Here is a 22911-nt window from a genome sequence, read left to right as displayed (position 1 = left end):
AGATATCAATCTGATTTCTTAAATGGAACCTTCTATTACATAAATGAGTTGAAAATGAAATTTATGCAATTAAGGCTTCCATTTTAAAAATCAGATCGATATCTTTAAAAATAAGCTCTTAACTTTAAATTTTAGTTGGGGGGAGGTCTTTTGCCCCACTAGCCCCTAGAGGGAAAGTCCCAAAATTCAATTTTCAAAGTTTTACAGGTAGATCCAATTTAAAATAGAGTTTACAAAACGAATTAGGTTGATAACTATAAAAACAAGCCCAAACGGCCAGGCCAAAATTTGATACTGAATTTTCATTTCTTATAACTGTACACACACACACCCCTTTCCCTTAATTAGCCTGAATTTACCTCACCCTGTATGTCTTTTTTACCCAAACAAGCCTTGAAATTTAATGTGTGCTATAGTTTCTGTTGGGATAAGACAATTGTCGATAAATTGGTTTCTAATGATGGTACACAAGATCAGCCTTTCAGTAGATTATATTTAATGGTTGAAACATCTCTGTACTCAACTTAATGAACCAACCAATCAAAAAGTTGTTAACGAGTAAGAAAACGTATTATAAAACTTTGGGAACTTGTTAACACATTATCGATAATTTTAGAGTTTTTTTTATTATTACAACAATTACAGTTTGATTATTTTATAATGGAATACATTTGGCGGAATTAATAATATACCTAAATTAATGAGTTTATTTAGAACTTAAAAAGCAGTAAATATTTTGAAATTAATTTAGCAATTTCTAATACTTATTGCTAATGGCTATGCCCCGTGAGGCCTCTTTGAGAAAATTTGTAGGGGCGATTTCTCTTAGAAGGGGGTGGTACACTTCTCAAAAATAGTTAAAAACCTTCCCAGGACCCGTGAGAAGCCACACTGAAAAGGTAAACCATATCGGTTCAGCGGTTAGCGAGATCCATAAGAACAGACAGGCACAGATCCTGTTACTTTTATATATACTACTCTGTAAAGGAGAACCATATTGGTTCAGTGGTTAGTGAGATCCTTCGGTACAAATAGACATTTATATACATTTTTCATTGTACATTTTCTATAAACTAGCGGCTTCGCCCCTAGCCTCTAGGGGCTTTTTTCCCCAAGATGTTTATCAAACTATCTTTTCGTGTTTTAGATTTTTAAGAAAATTTAAAAAAAATTGGGAAGGGGTATTTTTCCTTTATAAAAAATAGTTATAAACCTTCCCGGGACCTATAAGAAGCTACCCTGTAAAGGAGAACCCGATCGGTTCAGCGGTTAGCGAGATCCTTCGCTACAAACGAACAGACATACAGACAAACAAACAGACAGACATCGTTTTACTTTGTATTATAAATAATATATTGTATAGAAACACCATCACAAAATGTATACAATTTAGAAAGCAAACAATATAAAAAAAACAATACACTTTACAAATAAATTTATTTAATCATGATATCCTCTCTACAATTGTGTACCTTTTAACATTGGTATGGTAATCAGGGATCTAAAGAGATAAGACAATGGCCGAAAAATTGATGTAAATCCCCACTAATAAAACAAAAATTACCCCATCTTTAGTTTACAAGTAGTGGTTGAATTTTTGAATTTTAACTTTATGAACCATCCAATCAAAATTAATTAATTCAAAATTTAACGAATAAGATAATGTTATTATAAAACTTTGGGGACTAGTGTAATAAACAACCCAATGTCCCCTCCCTCCCTGTTTTGTAATCTTTATTGGTAACAAGTTTTGCATTTTTTATCCATTAAAAGTTTTCTTTTGAAAAGGTGGCAGAATAAATTGCATAAGGAAATAGTTTAATACAGTATACAGGGGCGTCCTAGCTTTTTTTTTGGGCGGGGTAAAATCTTTTTAAGGGGGAGTAATTCTTTTTTTTTGGGGGGGGGGTATTTACCCCCTCCTAAATCAGGATAGGGGTAAATTTTAAAGGGGGGGGGGGGTAAAATTTGAAAAATTCGTTTGGGGGGGGTAATCCTCACTTTACTCCCCCCCCCCCTTGGACGTCTATGACAGAATAGGCATAAGTCATATAATAATGGATATAGAATATACGTGGATATTATGACAGTGCAATGGAAAATTATCCTTAACTTAGGTTGCTAACATGGAACTCCCGTATAGGTCAGTTTGTTTATTTAGAAGGAGGTGGGAGGGGGGGGGGGGGGTGATGAATCACTTAACTAGAATACATGAAAATCTGGTGTAAGATTCAAGTAATATTTGGTATAATAAATAACTATAATCAGCCAAATTGGGGAAAAATGTGATAATGTTAATGATAGAGTTGCTTTGTTTTTTTTCTCTCCAAATTTTTGCAAAATATACACAAGTGCTAAATATTAAATAAGAAGAAAAAATATGCGTTTTCGAAATTACGATGCAAAAAAATACGCAGGCCAATAAGAAAAAAATGATATTTCAGTCTAGCTGTTTTATATCAATGTGAAATATGTAGAAGCCTCTAGGAGCCATTAATGTGAGAGATGCCCTTCCCCTAAATATTTTAAAACCTTCCCTGTTACTTTAGTATAAGGATATATTGATGACAATTGGGATAGATTAATAACCACTAAATATTTTCAAGCTTTAAAACACTGAATTTCACAAAAAATGTAACAACTAGGTATACTATTTTATTTTTTGAAAATTTATCTCTGCACTTATATCATTTGCTCTGCCAAGTTCTTTGATTTTGTAAAGTCATAGGCTACAGAGAAAAAGGATATTATATTTAAAGTTTTAATCCTTGTTTGGACATTTTATATATTAATAAGATTAATTCTTTCTAACTATTCATTATTAGTTAATTATCTTGAGGATTTTTTTAAAAATTTTTTGGCATATTTATTTAACTATATTCGAATGACAAAATGTTTAAGACAAAAAAGGGACAAAATATTTCAGCTATTCGATGTTAAAATTTTGACTGTTGAATAATAGAAAAAGGAATCACAGTACAGATATATCCTTCTAAAAAAGTAACCGAAGGCTCTTGTTAATCACAGGACAAATATGGTTATATAATATTAAGCTTGGAAGTGTTATAACTATTTTTGTGGAGGGTACTAACACCTTCTCAAAAGAAATCGCTCCTAAAAAAAATAAAAAAATATACTCTAAAAAAATTTATTTTTGAAACTTAAATTAAAATGGGGTGAGAGGGTGAGTAATAACCCACCCTCCCACCTAGAGGCCGCTAATAACATGAAGTGTAGAAAAGCTTCACTGTTAAAACAGTGTGCAAAACTCTGTTGTGAAAGCGATAAGTTAAAAGAGACTTGGCAGAGGAAAAAGAATCTTAAAATTAAAAGAATCCCTTATTAAGAGATGGATATTATCTGGATCTTACACAAGATTAGCATGTACTCCAATAAAGTTTAACTTGTAGCTGACTAAAATAACGACCCCCCTCATACACACCATTTACCTAATTTCCTCCCCAACTACTAAATAAATGAACTGTCATAATAACTATTTATATTCTATATAAGTCTTAACATTTTCTAGAAAGCACTGCAACCCTATAGTAAGTGCATGTCTGAATGATTGTTTTATAAATTGTCTTTTAGAAATATTATTACTTTAGGGCACATCTGTCCATTTTATTCAACTTTCTTTTAAAGAAAATTTATCCTAGACTGTTAGGGAATGAAAAATTGTCAACGTCAAAGTAAAATACACATTTTCCACAAGCTTGTGTACTCAAATATTATTTTCTTATACAAGGTTATTACCCTAAATATTATATCCCTCAAATGCAATCAAAGTCGTATTTTGTGCTTTTATATGTACTGCATAAGTTTAAAGAAAAATCTTATCTTTTAAATAGTTTATTTTGCAAGATATTCAAAATATTAATATTGACAGATTAACTTTGAATTTTTCATTTTGATTTTTGCTAAATTCCTAAATAGTGGCCTCTAGGGATGGGGGGGGGGGGGGTGGGAGTGGGGTTTGACTCTCATTATTATAAGAAATTATGAGTCATTTTTCTAGGTGTGATTTTCTTGGAAGGGTGTTGGTACACTCCCCTAAAATAGTTATAAAACTTTCCAGGAGCTACATGAAAAGCTACACTCTAACAATGAATCATATGGGTTCAGTGGTTAGTGAGATCCTTCAACACACACTAATATACAGATAGACATCCTGTTTCTTTCATATAAGAATTGTCTGTTTATATATTTCAATCTTTTAATCTATTTAGATCAAATGACAGATGGGAGCCAGATTATGAAGATGAACACCAACAACAAGTTTATCAACAGAACCATCATGCACCCAACATTAAAGGGACACACCTCTAGACTCATACATTGTAAACACTCTAGACTCTTACACTCTAAATCAAAATATGGTGCTATTTGTCTTAAGCTTTTTTCATGTCATTCAAGCTAGTCCATTGATGTAAAGGTTAACTCAATTTTTAAACTTTTGGACTTTTGATACCCGCATTTATTAGTTTACATTTTCATTCAAAAGCAACTTTTCTATTTCTTTATATATATATTTTATATTTTTTATTTATGGAATTATATTAAAGTACTAGAGTATGACTTGTATGAAATAGGAGGAGTCACTTCAACAACCCCATCTACACCCACAACTTCAACCAGTAGAGAAACTACAGCAGGTACATAGATAGACAGATATTCTGATAGATAAATAGTTGTACAGTGCAGGTAGATAGATAGGAGTCACTTCTACAACCCCATCTACCAATTTATACCCACAACAACTACTAGTAGAGAAACAATAGCAGGTAGATAGATGGATAGGAGATACAACTCCATCTACACCAACAACTACTACCAGTAGAGAAACTACAGCAGGTAGATAGATAGACAGATATTATGTTAGATAGACAAGAGAAAAAGATAGACAAATTAATAAGCGCTTAAGACTTACAAAAAAATGATAGGCAAAAAATGGTTCAACAAAAAAAAACAGACAGGGTTATTGACAAACAGATAAACAAGTAAAAGACAAATGATAATGAATGGCAGGAAAACAGACACAATTTTAACTAGACAGATAAACAGAAAATGTATTTCTAGGTTGGATGATGAAACCAGGAACTCCTGGTTCCAGATATCAGGACACGCACCAGGAATAATATGCATTTCATATATTTATTCAAAACTGTTTTATATCCGGTGGTTTAGAACTAGTTCTCATCCATACAAAAAATTATGTCTAGCTTTGTACTATATCCAGTTTTCCATGAGTATAATATGTACAATCAAAAGATTAAAACCAGTTTTTTTAGCCTGTGCCTTCATCTTGGGGCAAAAAAAACTTGTTTTAGTCTAATTATTGTACATTTTATGTTGGCGGCAAGCTGTTTATAATACAATGTGAGAAATAACTATTGATTGAACTAAGTGCTCAAATCAAATAGCCAAACTTTTATGAGATTATGAATTCCTCCGAATGTGCACATTTTCTACGTTTATGTTCTCTTCGCACAATCTATAGTCAATCTTATGTTTCTATGTATTTAGGACCGAGTTAAAAAAAACACCTTTAAAAGTTCAAAGAGTCAGCACAGCGTAAACAATAAGAAAATATGTTTCTGTTGTAAATAGACTTTTAGCAAACACTTTTGATAAATTGACTTTTTTTTTAAAACAACTGTTATAAAAATTATTTGTCAGTATGCGGTTAGCTTTGTTTTCGGGTAAACTCAATTTGCTGCAATAGAAAGCTAAAGTGAAGAATGATTTGAAATGCGGAAAAAATTGTAAAAATTAACGCGGCATTATCATATTTGCATGCGCTTGGTTGGTGATTGATTGAAAAATACGATGTGTTTAAATGCGGGAAAATATGTAAAAATTAACGCGGCATTATCATATTTGCATGCGCTTGTTTGATGATTAATTGATTGAAAAAATGCGCAAAAATGTGAATCTCCATGTGCATCTGAATCCTAACTTCCGAGAATCAGGGATATATACATTAGGGTGGGTCGATTTTGGACATTTTTTTCTGAGGCCAAAGCGGGGATCTGCAAATTATTTGTATGAGTATAATACACCTCTGGATGATTTAAAATTTATCCTAAGTCTTAAAACCGCTGACGACCAGACACAGACTGGCCAGAGTGTACGTTTTGTACGTTTTGTACGTTACGCATCGAATCTGTGTACGTTCTGGACGTTATTTTGATATGTGTACGTAACGTATTTTGAAATTTGTATTTTTGTACGTTTTACGTTTTTTTTTAAATAATAAGAATCAAATATTAGCAGAAAAGTAATTTGTATGTTTTGTACAAAAATTTTAACAAAAACTATAGGTGTATTATATTAAATAAATTCAATATTATCTTAAATTTTCATAGAACAAAAATATGTAGGTAAATTATGCATATATGTTATTAAAACTTACAGTTTAAATTTATGGATTTGAAATATATGTCCTATAGATTTAGTTTAAACTATTGAACAGAAAGAGATATGCAGTTGACTAAATTCAAGTTTAAATGCATTTCATGCAACTACCCCTTTAATAGATTTTACGATAATTTTTTTTAAATTCTTTATATACTTGGGTAAATTTTCCGAGATATCATATGGTGCTCAGTTTAGGATTAAGAAGTCTTATTTTTTGGTATCTTCAGTTTTTAAAGAATAAGAATCAAATATAAGTATAAAAGTATTTGTATATTTATTTGTATTTGTACAAAAAGTATTACAAAAATAGTATATTATCTATAATACAAAGTAGAATGATGTCTGTCCGTCTGCTTGTCCGTCTGTATATCAGAAGCTTAATATCTCAGTAACCACTGAACCTATTGGGCTCTACTCTTCATGGAATATACCTAATAGTCCTGTGATGGTTTTTTGCTTTTTTTTCTTTGGGGGAGGGACACTTAAAGCTTTTTACTTTCTACTAGGATTAGAAGCTTCGTCCCCTCTTTTATAGAATCGTTTGTTGGAAATTTGTCCAAAAAAAATATAAAAAAAGATTGTGATTATTTTTTTCATTTAGGCTTCGCCCCAGGGTGCGGTGGGGGTTCCCCCACCCCGCTGATTTGCATTAGTTTATAAAAATAAATTGAGGGGTGGTTGATTTTTTTTGGAGGGTGGGTTTCCCACACTCTAAGAAAATAGCCTAAAACTACCACAGGACCAGTAGATGTATTCCCTGATGATTAGAACCCAATCTGTTCAGTGGTTACCAAGATCTTAAGCTTTAGACAGACAGGCACTGATTTACTTTGTATCAAACTCAAAGACTAAATACAAAAGACAAAACAACCCTATATCCTATTACTAGCGGCTACGCCCCTAGAGGCCTCTAGGGGCACTGTGGAGGGGGGGGGGGGTCGAAAAAAAAATTTGACCCCCTCCCCTAATTTTTAATTTTAGTTAAAAAAATTTTTTTTTTTTGGGGGGGGGTATTTTTCCTTTTTTGGGGGGTTGGGGGTGTCCCACCCCCCAGGAAAATAGGTATAAACCTTCCCGGGACCTATGAGAAGCTACCCTGTTAAGGAGAACCCGATCGGTTCAGCAGTTAGCGAGATCCTTCGGTACAAACAAACACACAGACACACAAACATCCCGTTACTTTAGTATAAGGATATATTTATCCTATAAATCCTTTTTTTCTGTAACTAAGAATCTCGCTAACTGCTGAACCGACATGATCATTGTGAGGTTGTAGGTTATTTTCTCTGTCCTTCCATATCCCTTCAAGAACCTGTATTCAAATGGTAGAAAAATAGCCTAAAACCATCTCGGTAACTGTATGAAGTAGTTATGAAAATCTTAAGCATCAGACAAAAAACTTACTACTTTATTTAATAGAATATACTTAGTATTCCTAGATTTTCTTTTTTTCATGGTTTTCTCGACTTCTATTCAAGATAGACGGCTGAAATTTCCAGGGAATAAATAAATTCACATTCTACATATTTTCAAAAAGTTTCTTTAAGGTTTGTCTATTTGTTGCAGTGCTAGATCGAATCCTAGATGTATAGGTTTTTGTGATTTTCTCTACTCATATTCCTGATAGACGGTTGTAATTTTCAGGGATTGTATTAGTTTTCATTCTTAATACTTCCACTAAATTTCATTGAGATTTGCTTATTGGTTGAGGGGCTGAATTTATTTCTAGATTTTCACGTTATTAAATATTTTTAAAAGGTTTTGTGATTTATTTAAATAAGTTAAATGCTTATTTTTTACGACACTACTCTATAGTTTATATAGTTCCCAGATTTCCATTCATAACTTTTGAGCTTCGCTACTTAAGGATGTTGTCATCCTTGTTTTTTACTTTTTATTTTTAAATAAAAAAAATGGGTTTTTAATTCAACTCCCCCCCCCCCTAATCAAGTTCCTCTAGAGGCCTCTAAGGGCGTAGTCGCTGGTCCTTATAATAGGATATACTTTGTACATAATAACAGGATGTCAGTTTGTTTGTACAAAAGAATCTTGCTAACCACGGAACCGATATGGTTCTCCTTAACAGGATAGCTTCTCATAGGTTTTTGGAAGTTTTATAACTATTTTGGGGAAGAGTGTCACCATCCATCCTCCCAAGAGAAATTGACTTTAGAAAAAAAACTATCTCCTCCCCCCAAAAATGAATTTTAATTGCTCATTGATTTTAAGTTAATTTTTTCCAGATGTCTATAAATAACTTTTGAGCTTCGCTACTTATGTATGTTGTCATCCATGTTTTTTTTATTGAATTCAACTCTCCCCTCCTCAAGTGCCCCTAGAGGCCTTTAGGAGCGTAGACGCTAGTTCTTTTAAATAGAGTAAGAGGATATCTTGTGTCTGTCAGTTCGCTATGGTTCTCCTTTACAGGTAGCTGCTAGTAGACTTAAATGTATTGATAATAGGTAACTAGGAAATTATTTAACTTATTTTTATTAGGAATGTACGTTTTTTGTACGTTTTTTTTACTTTTTTTATGTACGTAACGTATTTTTTTTGTGTACGTTATGTACGTTTTTTATTTTCTAAATTGGCTGGCCAGTCTGCAGACATTCAATTGTATAGCTATTTGTAAATGGGAGTCAAATTTTTTTTGAATCAGAACTATGGCTTCATGATGCTTCCTAGCCTGAGAAAATCTAAAAAACCTCTACAAATTAGACAATTCTCAATAAAAAATTGTGGTTTTTTAGTGATTTCTAAGGCTAGGAACGAGATATTTTGAAACGGACAAAAGTTCCTGATTCAGCTCCTCAATGCCTTTCCAGGGAGTTCATGAAGCCATAGTTCTGATTCAAAAAAAAATTGAATGTCGTCTTTGCATATTAATAAATAATGAAATATATTTTTTAGTGGTCGCGTTCTAAAACACAATTTTTAAAATTCTTTTTCGGTCAGAAATGCTTTTCAGATTAATTTTATCTGTTGCATATCCCCTCTTTGTCTAATTCCGATATGAACCCGCCCTAATATACATGGCGGCAGAAATGTAATGCATATAATCCTCGTCAGGAACAGCCTGGTTACAAGATGGAGGGTCATGTCTCCCATCGCCCCTCCATTATCAAGAGGGAATCCTGCTCCAAAATGATGGAGGTTGACACTGAGCAACACAAGTAAGAGTTTTTTTTGTCCCAGGATGGCTTAGAAACCGATTTAAAACCAATGGATTAGAACCGGTTCTCAGCCATACAAAAATATCATGTATAGCATCGTATTACTGACAATTTTCCACAAATTTGTTAACCCCGGCCTTTGGCTCCTCGTGGCTAACAAAACTTCAAACCCTTTTAATTTTTATTTTAATATTCGCGGAAAGCTGGTCTTAATGCGATGCTATAAATAACTATTTTCTGATCAAATTGTGCAAAATGTATAGTCAAAATTTTTAAATCTTATTTGGAACGTCATTGTTTTATTTAATTGTTTTTGAATTGAAAGATTAAAGTTTAATTACAAACGTATTGTACAAAATAGTTAATTAAATCACTATCTCACTTTTAAGATGAACATTACTTTTAATTTTGAAGTCTTGAATGTTAGGAATCTAAAGGGATAAGGCAATGGCCGATAAATTGATGTAAATTCCCAATGAAAATACATAAATTTATCCCTTCTGTAGATTACATTTATTAGTTGAACCGTTAGGACAGTCAACCTTATGAACCAACCAATCAAAATTCAATAAAAGTTATTAAAAAAAACTTTGGGGACTAGTGTAATTGTGGTAATACGACACCCATACGGACAGGCCCAATACAGAGCTGCTTCGCTGTGACTTATGATAACAAACCCACCGCACTAATCCTATTATATCACTATCCATCCCATGACCGCTGTTAACCCCGCACCCGGCGGTCAAACTAAGCCTGCCTAAATGTGGGGAGGGGACTTGAACATGCAACTATCACGAGTCCATCATGCACTTATATAATCGGGAGGCACTGCCTCCCCTTTTACCACCGCTGCCCCCACAGCCTGTCTACCGTCGGGCGCTAAGCCCTAGCGCCCCACACCCCCTTCAAACCTAACTATTGTCATATTTTTGTTGTATATATATAGTAAACATAACTTGTAATTATTATTCAGTTTAAATATATAATTCTGTATGATTGAATCCTGCTTGTTTGTTTGGTAGAATACTCAAAGGCTAGGGCCCGTTGAATCCGAACTCGTTACCCCGTGGGCCGAGTACGCTCGGTTTACCAGAACTTGGTGTCAGCGTGTTTCAATCGAGCCTTACAGAACTAGCCTATTCTACCTCTGATTGGACCCTTTGGCAAGTAAGGGGACAATCAGCCGCCAACTGAGAAGCCAACTGACCCGTGAGACGGCCTTTTTAGGTCGAATTTCCATCATTTTGAACGCAATATGTGGGCCTCTGGCCTACGGCAAGCAGATTTAGCCTGCTAAAAGCGCCAGTTAAGACGCTTTGTCCGTGTCGTGTAGGAGTAGCGCTAGGTGCGCAGCCACGGCAACCGGATAATTTAGCTCAGACGGCTACAAAACTGAGTCTAAATTGGCAAGTGTAGCTGGGACAAGCCCCAGGACACCCAGGCCAAACCTACGAGACAGACAGCTGTGTGCTGGTCTCCCTAAGAAGGCAATGTGTGGCTGCGAAGCTTCAGCACACAAGTAAGCCCTACCACTGCGACGGATAGCAGATTTTGAGCCACAGGCACGGCAGGACGGGACATTCCCTGCCGCTGTCTCCCAGGATTCGAACCCGAGGCGCTGTAGGACGGGCCATTCCCTGCCGCCATTTGTCGGGATTCGAACCAGCGGCGCTGTAGGACGGGTCATTCCCTACCGCCGTCACCCCTCTGAACCTTGCAGGACGGACATTCCCTGCTGCCAGTGCTTCCAGAATCACACCTAGAGCTCCTAGTGATAACAACACATCATTGTGTATAAAAAGTCAACCAAGTGATAAAAATAAATATAAAATTGTTGACCAAGTGATAATTAATAAGCTCTAGTGATTCGAAGCTACAGTCGAAGCCACCATGGTAAGCGATACCACCATAGCTGCGGTGCGGCCACCACCAAAGTTTCTGCCAACCCCAGCCGAACGAGAGGCCCCCTTGTCTCAAGGGCAGGACCTCCACTTCCCCTGCCATATCAGGGTGAGGTTTCCTACTCCTGACCCTGCCCAGCATGTACAGGTTGATGCCATGGTTGATTCTGGCAACCGTGTACCAGGGTCTGCTGTAATTTCTGAGCACCTCATGCACGCAATGGGCGTGCAACGCATGTTGATTCCGGACAACACCCAGATCCTGACTGCTAATGAGGAAGGCCAGCCCCTCCAGGTAATTGGAAAATTAAAAGAGTTATATATGGCAGTTTCACACACTCTTATACTCCATCTATACCACGTGACTGTGGTCCGAAATCTCTCCCACCCTCTTAACTTGGGTGGGTATTTTCTCAAGGAGTTCGGAACTAGGCTCTGTTTCGACATGCAACCACCTTGCTTGTGGGCGCGTGGGGAGTTTATCCCACTCCGTGGCGTCCCCATTGACCGGGAGACAGCCGAGAGAGAGCTAAGCTATGAGGGGCCTCTGCCAGGCCCCCTGCCTGAGCAGCCGCGTGTGGTTGAGAAAGGCACACACTGGGTGGACGCTGAGCTCAACGCACACAAGGGCGCTAACCTGCTAGCCATGGGGTTGCCCCCAGTGCCCAAGGTGCCAAGGGAGAGCCTGCCAACAACGTTTCCTGAGATTGCCAGCCCTCCAGAACCAATCTTCTCCTCCGACATCTTTATCAACGGCCAGCCGTGTCCACCTGGCCCCCTCTACCTGGGACCTCCAGCCAGTCCACCAGCCAAGCCCGAGTCCAGACCCGTCAAGTCGCGGTCTGATGTACCCGGAGCCACACTCAACTCTCAGGCCCCAGCCTCTCCCGGCGCCGTGCCCGTCAAGTCGCGGCCGGACGCCCACGGAGCCAAAGCTGGACCCAGCATTTTGGCCTCTCCCAGCACCGAGCCCGTCAAATCGTGGCCGGACGCCCCCGGAGCCAAGCCTGGCTCCGACACGTCAGCCTCTCCAGAAGCCGAGCCCGTCAAGTCGTGGCCGGTGGGTCCCGGAGCCAAGGCTGACCCCTCACCAGCCACGTATAGGCTGAGCGCTGTCACTCCAACTGACGGTCAACCACCCCAGCTCCGCACAGCCAAGCGGGTGGTCCTGCCTGGCCGCGGGGTTATGGCAGTCCCTGTTGAGCTAGTAGGCCATCGCACCAAGGATGCCATTCAACTAGCTGCCCCAGAACAGAGGTTTGGGGAGGACCTTGTTATTCCAGAGGGCCTGTATGCCCACAGGCCTGGCTCTGCCACTGTGTTTAGAGTACTGGTGGTCAATGAGGGGGAGGTGCCCCTCTTGCTGGATGCTGGCCTCCCAGTGGCAGGGGAGCTGGTCAAACCTGACATTCTGGAAGTCTCTGATACGCCTCCCCCGCGTCTCCACTCGGTCCAAGAACCTGCTGAGCCTATAGACATGCAAGAGTTGTGGGAGGCCTTGGAGATGGAAGACAATGAGTTCCTACGCAAGGACCCCTTACTCAAGAAGGAGGTCTGGACTACGTTGTCAGAGTACAGGGACGTCTTCTCCAATTCTACCCCCGGCTGCACAGATGTGGTTGAATTGCAGCTGCGCCTCAAGCCAGGGACCCAGCCGATCCGCCAGAGATTTAGGGATCTGAACCCGCGGCAAGAGGCTGAACTGGAGAAACAACTGGACACTTGGCTGCAGGAAGGAGTCATAGAGCCGTCGGACTCCGCCTGGAGCAGCCCCCTGGTGCCCATCAAGAAGAAGGACGGGAGCACCCGCTGGGCCGTCGACTACAGGGCCCTCAACAAGTGTCTGGAGCTGGACAGCTACCCCCTGCCTAGGATCCAGCAATTGGTGGAACGAGCTGGCGGGCACCGTGTCTACAGTGCTCTAGACGCGGTGGCCGCATACTACACCATCCGTGTGTCTGAGGATAGCCGGCCCTGCACCGCCTTCACCACCCCCAGGGGCTTGTATCAATGGAAAAGGATGCCCTTTGGCCTGGCTACGGCACCGTCTGTCTATTCCAGGTTTATTGCAGGGGTCCTAAACCCACTAGGCACAGCCAACCTCCAGTCATACCTTGACGACGTCCTGACCTTCCACCAGGATACCTGGGCCCACCTGGCCAGGCTCCGAGAGGTCTTGGAAGCCCACCGCAGGGGAGGGATCCGCCTCAAGCCAGCCAAGACCAAGTTGTTCCGGTCCAAGGTGGATTATCTGGGTCACACCCTCAGCCGAGAGGGGATAGCCATGCAAGAGGACTATATTGACCGCATCTTGGACTGGCCAGCCCCTAGCACCCCCAAGGATTTGCTGGCACTGCTGGGCTTCTTTGGATACTACCGCCTGTTCATCCCAGAGTATGCAGACCTCACATACGAGATGAATCGGCAGAAGACGGCCAAGGCCCTAACCTGGACGCCTGAGATGGAAGCCCAGCTGCTGCAACTCAAGGACAAGTTCCGACAGGCCCCCATCCGAGCGCCGCCCAGGTTTGATTTACCAGCAGTGTTCCAGCTCACCACAGATTTCAGCAGCCGCGCCATCTCTGCCATACTGAGTCAATGCCAGGAGGGCAAGGAGAGGCTGATTGCCGCCGTGGGGCGCAAGACAACCGACCCTGAGACGCGCTACCCGTCCTGGAAGGGAGAGATGGCCGCCATTATCTATGGGATCCGAAAATTCCACGGCATCTTGTCCTACCGCAGCTTCCAGATCAACACTGATTCCTCTGCCCTGCTACAGATGAAATCACTGAACACATCCACAGGGATGGTGGCCCGCTGGCAGGAGGAGCTAGCGGCCTTAGACTTTACCGTCTGCCACAGGCCTGGCACCCAGAATACCAACGCCGACGCCCTCAGCCGCCGGGAAGATGCCAACATGCCAACGGCTAGCGCCGAAGAATTAGCAGAGCAGGCTGAGTATATCCACAACCTGGCCCAGCTAGGGGAGCCCGCAGCTAGCCGGCCTCCTGCCGCCCGACTGGACTCAGCTAGAGTATTGGAAGCCCAGACACAGGACCCCCTCCTGCTCCGTGTCCGCCAATGGGTGGCTGATGGCAAGGCCCCAACCAAGGCTGAGCTGCGTGGCAAGGAACGAGACGAGCAGCAGTACGCCAGCCGCTTCTCAGCCCTGGGGCTTGACGAGCATGGCTGCCTCACCACCACTGACCAGACTCTGACAGGAGAGAGGACAAGATACCTGCTGCCTGCGGCCCTCCAGCAGGATGCGTTCTTCCTAGCCCATGGGACCCCCATGGCTGGGCACTTTGGGATGGACGCAACTATCGCCCGCGTTGCCATGCACTTCTGGTGGCCCAACCTGGCCCGTGACGTCCGCCTGATGGTACAAACCTGCCCTGAGTGTGTCCAGAAAGTTACCAAGGAGAGGCTGAAGCAGGGGATCCACGTGCCCTCCCGCCAGGGGTATCCACAGCAAGTCCTATTCATCGACCTGGTGGGGCCACTGCCAGAGACCCCAGCTGGGAACCGCTACATCCTCACCTGCCAAGATGGATTTAGCCGGTTTGTCAGCCTCTACGCCATCCCCAACAAGCGCACCCTCACGGTGGCTGAAGCCCTGTTGCACCGCCACCTGGCCACGTTCGGGTGCCCCCTGAAGATCCATTCCGACAATGGAATGGAATTTACCGGCCAGGTATTCCAGGAACTGGCCTCCCGGCTCGAGATTGGCCTGACACATCCACCACCCTACAATCCGCAGTCCAACCGAGTGGAGAGGTTTCATAGGACGCTCAACACAGGCATGCGCCTGTTCCTAGACAGAGACGATAACAACTGGGAGCCCCACCTGCCTGCCATCGCCTTTGCCTACAACACCAAGGCCTGTAGATCCACTGGTGTGACCCCGTTCCTGGCCTTCTTTGGGAGAGAGGCCAAACTTCCGGTGGACATGGTGCTACGGCTGCCAGAGACCGAATATGCTTCAGTTCCAGCCAACGTCCAAGCTCTGTTGCAGCGCTACTATGCAGTTTATGATGCCATCCAGCAGAAGGAGGAGGGAGCCATCAGGAGGAGCGCGGCAGCTTACGAAGGCACGGCCAAATATGAGGTTGGAGACTTGGTCTGGTACCTGGCCCCTCGCCTGGTGCCAGGAAAGGCAGCCAAGATTACCAAGAGATGGACGGGCCCCTGGAAGGTAGTAAGGAAAGCTACAGAAGTCCATTATGTCATCAAACCTGCCTCTCCAGTAGCCAGGATCTCAGAAGTTACCGCGCATGTAGGCCGACTGCGCAAATACACTGGAGATGTGACTGCCCACCAGATCCCAGAAGACATCCAAGTTGACGTGGACGGCGACGAGGATGCCACCGAGCTGCCAGTTGGAGCGGCGGCGCCCGCAGCTAGCAACCCAGGAGAGTTCCCAGTGCACCAGCCAGCCGCAGCCGCCCCACAGCCTAGCGGCCAAGATCGTGACCCAGTGGAGGAAAACCTGCAGGAGCAACCCAACGAACCACCGCCGCCGCCGCCCGCTCCAGAGCCACTCAGAGATGCCATCTGGAACCCTGACGCAGACATGGAGAACCTGCCAGCCAGCAGCGGACCTGTAGGAGAAGAGCCAGCCACTGCGATGGAAGAAGCCGCCCCAGAAGAAGAAGAAGAAGCCATGTGCCCCCTGCTGATGACAGCCATCCCCATCCGGGTAGGAGCTAGGAGGCCAAGCAACCTGAATCAAGCAGGCGCCCCCATGGAATTCTATGCGCCCTTTGCCATCACCATTCCACCCTTAGGAACCACCAGAATCTGCCTAGGCCTCCGTGTCCAGTTACCAGCCGAGACAGAACTGATCCTGCAGACGAGGCAAAATTTCCAGCGGCGAGGCCTGGCCGTGGCCAACCCACGCCTAGAAGCCAACCAGGAGCTGACAATGCTGATCACCAACCACAGTCAGACCGAGCAACGAGTGTCCCGAGGAGCCTGTGTAGCCCGAGCTGTCCTCCATCGAGCTGTGCCCCAGGAACTGCCTGTCCGGCGCATGAGCCGGCTGTCGTATCCCCAGGTTCAAGGCCTGGTGTCTCAAGAGCCACGCAACCCTTGAAGGGGAGGTTGTGGTAATACGACACCCATACGGACAGGCCCAATACAGAGCTGCTTCGCTGTGACTTATGATAACAAACCCACCGCACTAATCCTATTATATCACTATCCATCCCATGACCGCTGTTAACCCCGCACCCGGCGGTCAAACTAAGCCTGCCTAAATGTGGGGAGGGGACTTGAACATGCAACTATCACGAGTCCATCATGCACTTATATAATCGGGAGGCACTGCCTCCCCTTTTACCACCGCTGCCCCCACAGCCTGTCTACCGTCGGGCGCTAAGCCCTAGCGCCCCACACCCCCTTCAAACCTAACTATTGTCATATTTTTGTTGTATATATATAGTAAACATAACTTGTAATTATTATTCAGTTTAAATATATAATTCTGTATGATTGAATCCTGCTTGTTTGTTTGGTAGAATACTCAAAGGCTAGGGCCCGTTGAATCCGAACTCGTTACCCCGTGGGCCGAGTACGCTCGGTTTACCAGATAATAAACTGCCCAATGTCCACTCCCTCACTGCTTGAATGTGCTGTTATGTACTTTTAATTTTAGAAGTTTATTTTCCTTAACATTTTGGTAGAAAAAACACGATGCCAAAAAGTTCTTTGATGTTAACGAGTTGTTAGTTTTACAACCTATATGAAGTTTTGGTAAAGTTCCTTTGAGTTTTAGGTTTAGGTTCAAAAAGTGTCACTACAGCCTAACCTCCCTTTTTGGAAGGTTTCTAAAATTGGATATATTATTACTTGTATCTTACACCAGATTTTCATAATAACGATTTTCCCCTTCCACCCCTCCCCCTTCCACTGGATGAACGAACTGACCAATAAACCAGTTGCATGTTAGCAAGTGAAATTGACGACAACTTTTTCCTGTCATAATATCCACGTATATTCTGCATCCTTTTTTAAAGCGAAGCTTTTCTATAATTAGGGTCGGTCCGTCCGTCCGTCACAAACGGATAGCTTTTTTAGTTAATTAAGGCATGTTAGAATTGTCCTATCGATTTCAAACTTTGCATGGTGATTCCTTTAGTAGTTAGGTACGATTTAGAAAGCGTAGCAACTCTATAATCATTACAAGAATGTCCGTACGTCCATTTTAAACATGATGATTTTTTTTACTTTTTTAACAACAAATGTTTTTGTGATCTAATCACTGATCTGATTTTTGGTATGTTTATTCCTTGGACAACAAAGTATAATGTTTCAATTGAAGCAACTCTATAATCAAGTCCTAAAAATGTAAGTATGTCCATAACATTATCCTGTATCAAGCAGTTTTTCAACAAATTTATACTTACAATTTTGCTTCAACTCTTATACATTTATATTCTGATTATAAGTGTTAATGTCCGTTTGTCCTACAGTTTCAGTGCTTCGCTTTTATGGATGTTGTCATCCTTGTTTCTAAGACAAATTTATCTTTTAACCCACCTTACCTTAATTAATATTCTATGAGTTTAACTCAGGGAGGGAGGGGACATTAAGCTGTTTATTACACTAGTCCTGTTTTTTTTAATAATCTTTTCCTATTCGTGGGCTTAACAACTTTGGGGACTTTGATTGGTTGGTTCATTAAGTTGAGTAGCTAAAAGTTCAACCACAAATTTTATTCTACAGAAGGGGTAATTTTGCGTATTGTCATTGGGGAAATACATCAATTTATCGGCCATTGTCTTATCCCTTTAGATCCCTGAGTTAAACTAGAGTATGTGGTAGATGATTATGTAATAAAATAAGTTTTCAAAACTTTAGATCCCTAATTAAACTCTTTAGTCAATGGTTTCAAAAGAAATTATATGTACCTACCGTACAACCAGGGATTTTAAGGGATAAGCTAAGGGATGATAAAGTGCTGTACATCTATAATTTTTACAATCAAAACATCCCCTATTGTAGGTAGATCACAATTAGTGGTTGAAACGTTTAGACTCACAACTTAATGAAACAACGAATTAAAATTCATAAAAGTCCCCAAAGTTGTTTGAGCCAACAAATAGTGTAACATTCTTAAAATACTTTGGGGACTCGTCTAATAAACAACCCATTGTCCTCTCCCTTCCTGAACTTTACCTCTCTTATATTCTTTTTTTAAAGCGAAGCTTTTCTATAATTAGGGTCGGTACGTCCGTCCGTAACGGATAGCTTTTTTCGTTAATTTAGGCATGTTAGAATTGTCCTATCAATTCGAACTTTGAATGGGGATTCCTTTAGTAGTTAGGTATGATTTAGAAGGCGTAGCAACTCTATAATCATTACTAAAATGTCCGTACGTTCATTTTAAAAATGTTGATTTTTTTACTTAACAACAAATTTTTATGTGATCTAATCATCTGATTGATCTGAATTTTGGTATATTGATTCCTGGGACAACAAAGTATAATGTTATAAGCGAAGGAACTCTATAATCAAGTCCTAAAAATGTAAGTATGTCCATAAACATTATCCTGTATCAAGCAGTTTTTCAACAAATTTACTTACAATTTTGCTTATACATTTATATTCTGATTATTCAGTTCTGACACTATACAAATGTTAATGTCCGTTTGTCCTATCGTTTCAGTGCTTAGCTTTTATGGATGTTGTCATCCTTGTTCAACAAATATTTTATATTTAGAGCTCAGCACCCTCACGATGAGGGTGGTAATGGTGGCAGTACGTCCTGCCACCAACACTACGGCCCAGCTGACAATGGGGGGCCTCTAGGGGCTCCCCCCTATCAGAATAATAGACAGAACTGCTCTCATAATTTTGGGTAAGCTTATTTTTTATTTTTTTTGGACAATTTTTTTTGTATAATTCTTTATCTAAAAGCGGAAATACAATTTAAGTTAATTAATTTTGACATATGTGATTGGTGGATTGAAAATTATCTGCGCTCTGATTGGAGAAGCTTAAGTGTCGCACATCATTCAACCAATTAGAGCTCAGGTAGTTTCCAATCCACCTATCCTATTGGTCAAAAGTTATGAACTTAAATTGTGTTTCCGCTTTTATATAAAGAATTATACAAAAAAAACGAATTTTATAAAGAAAAATCCTTAAAATTTGATACAGATTTCAAATCTCCCTCTAAAATTAAAATTCCTTCCAACTTATATATCCTAGTGTTTAACTTAATTGTTGTTTAATTTTAGGGGAACTAGACACATGAAACCTGGAGGTATGAATAACCCTGGAGACAAATATTTCCACCACAAGGATCCTGCGGCCAAGCCAAGGCATGCCATGGACAGACCCGCGCCATGCTCCGTTATCGCAGATAGTTATGACCAGTATCAGAATGATCAGGCCAGGTAAATATTTTGTTTATCATCATTGGGGATGTACCTAATTTTATCGGCCATTATCTTTAGATTCCTGGCTTTTAATCGATCTAAATCTTATTCATGTCAACAAGAACAAGTATGGCTTCGAAACTGATTGACATCCGCTGGATTAGAACCGGTTTTCAGCCATACTTAAATATCATGTATAGTAGGGTGGGTTCATATCGGAATTAGACAAAGCGGGGATTTGCAACAGATAAAATTAACCTTGAAAACATTTCTGACCGAAAAAGAATTTTAAAAAATTGAGTTTTAGAACACGACCACTTAAAAATATAATTCATTACTTATTAGTATGCAAAGACGACATTCAAAAAATTTTTTGAATCAAAACTATGGCTTCATGGTGCTCCCTGGAAAGGCCTTGAGGAGCTGAATCAGGAACTTTTGTCCGTTTCAAAATATCTCGTTCCTAGCCTTAGAAATCACTAAAAAACCAAAAAATGTTAAGGTTTATTGAGAATTGTCCTATTTGTAGAGGTTTTTTAGATTTTCTCAGGCTAGGAACGAGATTTTTTGAAACGGACAAAAGTTCCTGACTCAGCTCCTCAAGGCATTTCCAGGGAGCACCATGAAGCCATAGTTCTGATTTAATAAATTTTTGGTGTATTATATCTATATAAATTGAGTGCAGATCCCCGCTTTGGCCTCAGAAAAAAAATGTCCAAAATCGACCCACCCTAATGTATAGTATCGCAACTATATAAACCTTCACTGGACTTCACTGTAACCTAAGAACCATATGGATTCAGTGGTTAGGAAGATCTTAAGCTACAAACAGATAGACACTTAAAACGATTAAATAAATAAAATTAAAATGTAATACTTTATAAATTTTTAAGTGTAATTAGCGAATAAGCATATTTTTATAATTGTTAAGGAAAAATTCTGTACAACTATAATAGCTGATTTTCAAAGTTTGTTGTTAAAAATTCTTCATATTATAATTTTATTCCTAGTATAGCTTCCAAACCGATTAATATCTGCTGGATATGAACCGGAAAAATTGTCAATTTAGCTTGCTAATATGGACTTTATTATTGCAAGTACGTTGGTCTAGTAGGAGGGGAGGGATGGGGTAAAGGGAGAGGAGGGGGATATCATTTTAGCCAGCTGCGAGTATTACTTAATCAGAGTACATGAAAATCTGGTGCACAATCCAAGTAATAATAAATCCATTGTTTAGATCGTATTACCAGTACTAATATTTATACTTGGATCTTACACCAAATTATCATGTACTCTAATAAAGTGAAACTTTTAGCTGGCTGAAATAAGAATCACACCAGTAACCCCTTCCCCTCCCCTCCTACTGGATGAACGAACTGTTTAATAAATGATTTATGTTTAGATCGTATCACCAGCACGCAGGTGGCCTCAAGATGAAGTCACCTGTCGGGCATAACAGCTCTCCCCCGGGATTCTATCACCACAGGAATGTCATAGTAATAACTTGATAGCCGCAGGAATCTAAAGGGATAAGACAATGGTCAATAAATTGATGTACAACCCAATGATGATGCACAAAATTGCCCCTTCTGTAGACTACAATTAGTGGTGGAAACGTTAAGACACTCAAATTCCCATGCTACATTTTTTCCCCATCAAAATAAGTTTATTTAGGGTTATTTAATTTATATTCATTGGGTTGAAAAGCAGAAATTATAACGCAGTAACTTTTAAGCCAAGCAATAAAATTCTTATCTTTATATACTTTTATTTACTCTTTATTATCAAATTGTATTTAAATTACGTGTAGATATTAAAAATGTAATTTTATATGATAAGCTCCTTATGCAAAGAAACATAAGACATCTTTCAGTATGGCTTCGAAACCGAATAAAACCGGTTCTCAGCCATACTGAAAAATCATGCATAGCATCGAATTACGAATAATAAAAAAATAATCATAAGATTAATGCTTAAAATTCTTTACATGTCCCTAATCCCAGCTAAATTCTATGCACTTGTTTTATCTTTTTATTATTTTCAATACACTTTTGCGTAATATTATAAAAATTTGTTATTTAGGATTTTATCTTTTAGAATATCTGTGTTTGATTAATGTACATCGACTAATTTATACATATTTTCCAAGGCCGTTAAAGGGTAATTATATGACCCCAACCCCACACACAAAAAGAATTGGGGGGGGGGGGGGGGGGAGTGGGGTGTTGCCAAAGTATTGAGTACCCCCCTCCATTCTATTGAGATTTTTAATCCCCCCCCCCCCAAACAAAAAGGCTTGAAGATTATTTGTAGGCCTTCTTATGCCGCTTTAAACAGTGTGCGGGTATGATCTGTACGTTCAGCCGTTTGGCAGCTAGCAACCGGACCTTTAAAATTCATAGATTTTTGGAAATATTCGTTACCAGGAATATTTTACCGTGAACTGCAGTTGATCCAAAAAAAACTATAGTACCCCACTATGCTTATGACAAGTGCTGACGCAAATAATTTTATTTTTTAACATTGAATTATTATGTAAATAGAAAACAGCATACCTTTTTTTATCCATGGAGGGAGGGGACATTGGGCTGCATATCATACTTGTCCCCAAAGTTTTATAATAACTTTTCGTCTTTGTTGGATAACAACTTTAGGGGCTTTTATTGATTTTTGATTGGTTGGTTCAATAAGTTGAGTTTCAAAACGTTTCAACCGATAATTATAATCTACAGAATGGGTAATTTTGCTTATCATCGTTGTGGAATGGAGATGTACATCAATTTTAATGTCGGCCACTGTCTTGTCCCTTTACATTCCTGCTTATAAACACAAGTGGTGTTTGTCGCAGCATAATGCAAAAACAAGGATGACAATCTATAATACAAAGTAATACGATGTCTGTCTGTCCGTCTGTCTGTCTGAAGCTTAAGATCTCAGTAACCACTGAACCGATTATTGGGCTCTACTCTTCTGTGATGGTTTTAAGCTATTTTCTTGGGGTGTGGGACACCCCCAACCCCCCAAAAAAATAAA

General features: G+C 40.3%; 1 protein-coding gene across 4 annotated transcripts in view; it reads left to right on the top strand.

Annotated features, from left to right (window-relative positions):
* LOC145327166 (uncharacterized) overlaps positions 1-22911 on the top strand; it is a 120567-nt gene that overhangs the window by 25734 nt on the left and 71922 nt on the right. For all 4 annotated transcript variants that reach the window (XR_013882098.1, XM_080170733.1, XM_080170734.1 and 1 more), the window contains exons 5-11: positions 4230-4316; positions 4594-4655; positions 5080-5135; positions 9493-9593; positions 19218-19355; positions 19738-19896; positions 21281-21364. Coding sequence is in view for 3 of the 4 variants with exons in the window: in XM_080170733.1 (XP_080026859.1) it covers positions 4230-4316; positions 4594-4655; positions 5080-5135; positions 9493-9593; positions 19218-19355; positions 19738-19896; positions 21281-21364 (687 nt within the window). In the remaining variant the exon portion in view is untranslated. The remainder of the gene's footprint in view (positions 1-4229; positions 4317-4593; positions 4656-5079; positions 5136-9492; positions 9594-19217; positions 19356-19737; positions 19897-21280; positions 21365-22911) is intronic.

The sequence above is a fragment of the Acartia tonsa genome, chromosome 8, assembly GCF_053477335.1.
Source record: "Acartia tonsa isolate MP-2025a chromosome 8, ASM5347733v1, whole genome shotgun sequence".
NCBI classification, from domain to species: Eukaryota; Metazoa; Arthropoda; class Copepoda; order Calanoida; family Acartiidae; genus Acartia; species Acartia tonsa.
The sequence above is the reverse complement of the archived record's forward strand: the minus strand, read 5'-3'. Positions and strand labels throughout refer to the sequence as shown.